Source organism: Lactuca sativa, chromosome 5, assembly GCF_002870075.4.
Source record: "Lactuca sativa cultivar Salinas chromosome 5, Lsat_Salinas_v11, whole genome shotgun sequence".
Taxonomy (NCBI): domain Eukaryota; kingdom Viridiplantae; phylum Streptophyta; class Magnoliopsida; order Asterales; family Asteraceae; genus Lactuca; species Lactuca sativa.
In genome coordinates, this window is record NC_056627.2 from 150,488,942 (window position 1) to 150,492,573 (window position 3,632).

The 3,632-nt window shown below is 34.1% G+C and overlaps 1 protein-coding gene across 1 annotated transcript; it reads right to left on the reverse strand.

The window, feature by feature from the left end:
• Positions 1 to 720: 720 nt before the first annotated feature.
• On the reverse strand, positions 721 to 1,467 carry LOC111882331 (uncharacterized). The gene has a single exon (XM_023878696.1). It carries the CDS (start codon positions 1,465 to 1,467, stop codon positions 721 to 723), a length of 747 nt encoding a protein of 248 aa, XP_023734464.1.
• Positions 1,468 to 3,632: the final 2,165 nt, after the last annotated feature.

Genomic DNA, 3,632 nt, shown 5'->3' on the forward strand with positions numbered 1-3,632 from the left:
CAGGATCCGGAGATAGTGAATAGATAGAGTTGAAGAAACCTGGGACCCTCTACAGGATCCGGAGATAGTGATCCAATCGTATGAGAAATCTGCCCAGATATCTTAAAAACATAAGGCCCACGATCTTCATTAACAGCGTGATCTACATTCGCCCCAAAAGAAGTCATGGAAAACATGCTATTATATGCCCTAATATCCTTCATAAAACTTACATTCTCATAAAGAGCAACGAAATCGGGGTCAAATGCAGGAGGATATGGAAGAACAACACCTCCATCCCGACAACAATGACTATACCTCGGATGAGCAGGTGTCGAAAACTTAGCAACCCTTTCAAGATACCAGAAATACGCACCACAGAATTCACAAACACAGATGCAATCACCAGAATCAACATATTGAGGAAGGCCAGAAAAGAAATCGAGATGTCGAGACCTGCAAGACCGAGGAGCAGAGGAGGAGGAAGAAGATACAGCTGGCCGCTTTGACCGAACATCCATTAAAAAAGACGTGCGTGAAAGACAAAGGAAAATGTAAAGAAAATACAAAAAGAAGCGACAGAGATTACCTGAGAAAGAAAAGAACGACAGAGGAGAAGGCAAGTCGGTGAAGATCCAGCGAAGAAGAAAGGGAAAGAAGCAAAAAAGAAACACGTGGAAAGTAGAACCCAGGAAGAAGACACGTCTCATACCAAATAAGGCGTCAGCAAGGAGAAGTCAACTAAAAAAAAGGAAAAACAAATATATAAGGCAAAATGCATAACAAAGGAGTTAAAAAGATGGCAAAGCCCAACAGCAACAACAACATAGTAGAAGGACGGAATTTGACAAAAAAGAGTAAAGAATGCTGTAGCTTAAATGTCTGTACGTATTCATTATTAGCCCCCAAGAAGCCTACAAGAAAATGGACAATATTACCATCTAAATCCCTCTTCCTTGGACCATCAATCGCCTTCAATCTATTTTGAACTTCGTGCTCTGTATCAAATAGATAGAGTTGAAGAAACCTGGGACCCTTTACAGGATCAGGAGATAGTGATCCAATCGTATGAGAAATCAGCCCAGATATCTTAAAAACATAAGGCCCACGATCTTCATTAACAGCGTGATCTACATTCGCCCCAAAAGAAGTCATGGAAAACATGCTATTATATGCCCTAATATCCTTCATAAAACTTACATTCTCATAAAGAGCAACGAAATCGGGGTCAAATGCAGGAGGATATGGAAGAACAACACCTCCATCCCGACAACAATGACTATACCTCGGATGAGCAGGTGTCGAGAACTTAGCAACCTTTTCAAGATACCAGAAATACGCACCACAAAATTCACAAACACAGCTGCAATCACCATAATCAACATATTGAGGAAGGCCAAAAAAGAAATTGAGATGTCGAGACCTGCGAGACCGAGGAGCAGAGGAGGAGGAAGAAGATACAGCTGGCCGCTTTGACCGAACATCCATTAAAAAAGACGCGCTTAAAAGCCAGAGGACAATGTAAAGAAAATACAAAAAGAAGCGACAGAGATTACCTGAGAAAGAAAAGAACGACAGAGGAGAAGGCAAGTCAGTGAAGATCCAGCGAAGAAGAAAGGGAAAGAAGCAAAAAAGAAACACGTGGAAAGTAGAACCCAGGAAGAAGACACGTCTCATACCAAATATGGCGTCAGCAAGGAGAAGTCAACTAAAAAAAAAAAAAAAAAAACAAATAGATAAGCCAAAATGCATAACAAAGGAGTTAAAAAGATGGCAAACCCCAACAGCAACAACAACATAGTAAAAGGACGGAATTTGACAAAAAAGAGTAAAAACTATTGTAGCTAAGGCCTGAGAAATTTAATATATTGTATAATAGTTAAAAACAACTCTATATAAATGATTATATTGTTAGCTTTAAATTAAAATACAATGTTTGATGTTTTAAATAATGATAATGATAGAAATTAAAACATTAAACAAATAAATTTTAAAAAATTAATTAACAGTGAAACCAACTATAAATAACATCAAATCATATATTATATTAAATTTTATTCATGTGTAACTCGCGGGTAGAAGTCATTCAAACGATTGAGATTATGACGTTATAATATATATATATATATATATATATATATATATATATATATATATATATATATATATATATATATATATATATATATATATATATATATATATATATATTATCATATAATTCAAAATAATCAATATATTATATCAATATAGTATATAGAAATTATTATATCAAATTTAACAATAACGTTATTGTTATATTCAAAAAAATCATATATTTGTAAAGACTTCAACTGTATAAGTGTTTCTGCGCAACGCGCGGCATTCGCCTAGTAAGGAATAAAATATGCAAAAATTTCATATCAAGGATAGCGATGGAGAATAACCATAGGTACTAATTATTAGTATGGCAAAAAAAGAAATTTAATCAAGGTAACTTTGAGAGAGCTATGTTGATATTTTAAAGCTTAAATGTAAATTGCACAAATTTATAGTACTCTATAAATATCAAAAGCGTTATTTTTAATTAATAGTAATTTAATGTTTTAGTCTAAATGCAAATACACATATTTTCATAAATGTTTGAATCTATAACAAATTTAATAAAAATTACAATTACTTTAAGGAACTTTAATACTTGTTTTCACACACACATAAAAACACACAAATACACACACACACTCACACACACACACATACACACACACACACACACACACATATATATATATATATATATATATATATATATATATATATATATATATATATATATATATATATATTGTCACACCCCCGAACCATGAAATGAATGGTGGAAACGTCCGGAGGTGGATGACGTCATGCGTAGTATCACAACAATTGCATCATAGTAATCAAAGTAAACACAACGAGTACATTACATTTGAATATTTACATATGTTTGAAAAACATAGTTTGTATATATTAGTATATGACAAAAGTAAAAGATGTGACTCCAAATTGCTCTGTCTTCTCCAAAAGCTGGCAAGGGCACCTGTCTATTGTTGTCCTGAGAATACAAGCAGTTTTGAAAACGTATCAGCATAAAGCTGGTGAGTTCTTAAGCATGTTTTTGTAATGAAAAGTAGTCATTGAATTTGTATAAATGATTTATTTTCAATATATCTAAAATATGATTCGTATCAAAACCATGGTTACGACCAGTATGTAATGTATGTTTCGTTTGAAAACCATGGCTATCACCAGTATGTAAAGTATGAGGTTTAGATTGGGAAAATCCCTTATTTTCCCTAGTATACGTGTGTTTGTTGCTTTAATAGTTCTGAAACTGAAAGGCATAAGTTGTCACACTTGTGTTATTAAAGCAATTGTTCATGTGAGGTATATTATTACGTAAATATGTCGTACGATTGGCGAGTTTTATGACCATACTTAAACTTGATCCGACGTGAAACGGATGTCGATATCCTTTATGACATTTGTCACCCGTAGACCTATCGGTCGGACTGTAGCTAGCAGCCAGGTGCAGGATAGTCAGTCCCATATAGATCTTTAGACAAAAACCACGCTTTCCCTCTAAGAAATTTTGGTTCATAAGGGTAGTCCTCCACTTAGTTAATGTTGTAAGCGCC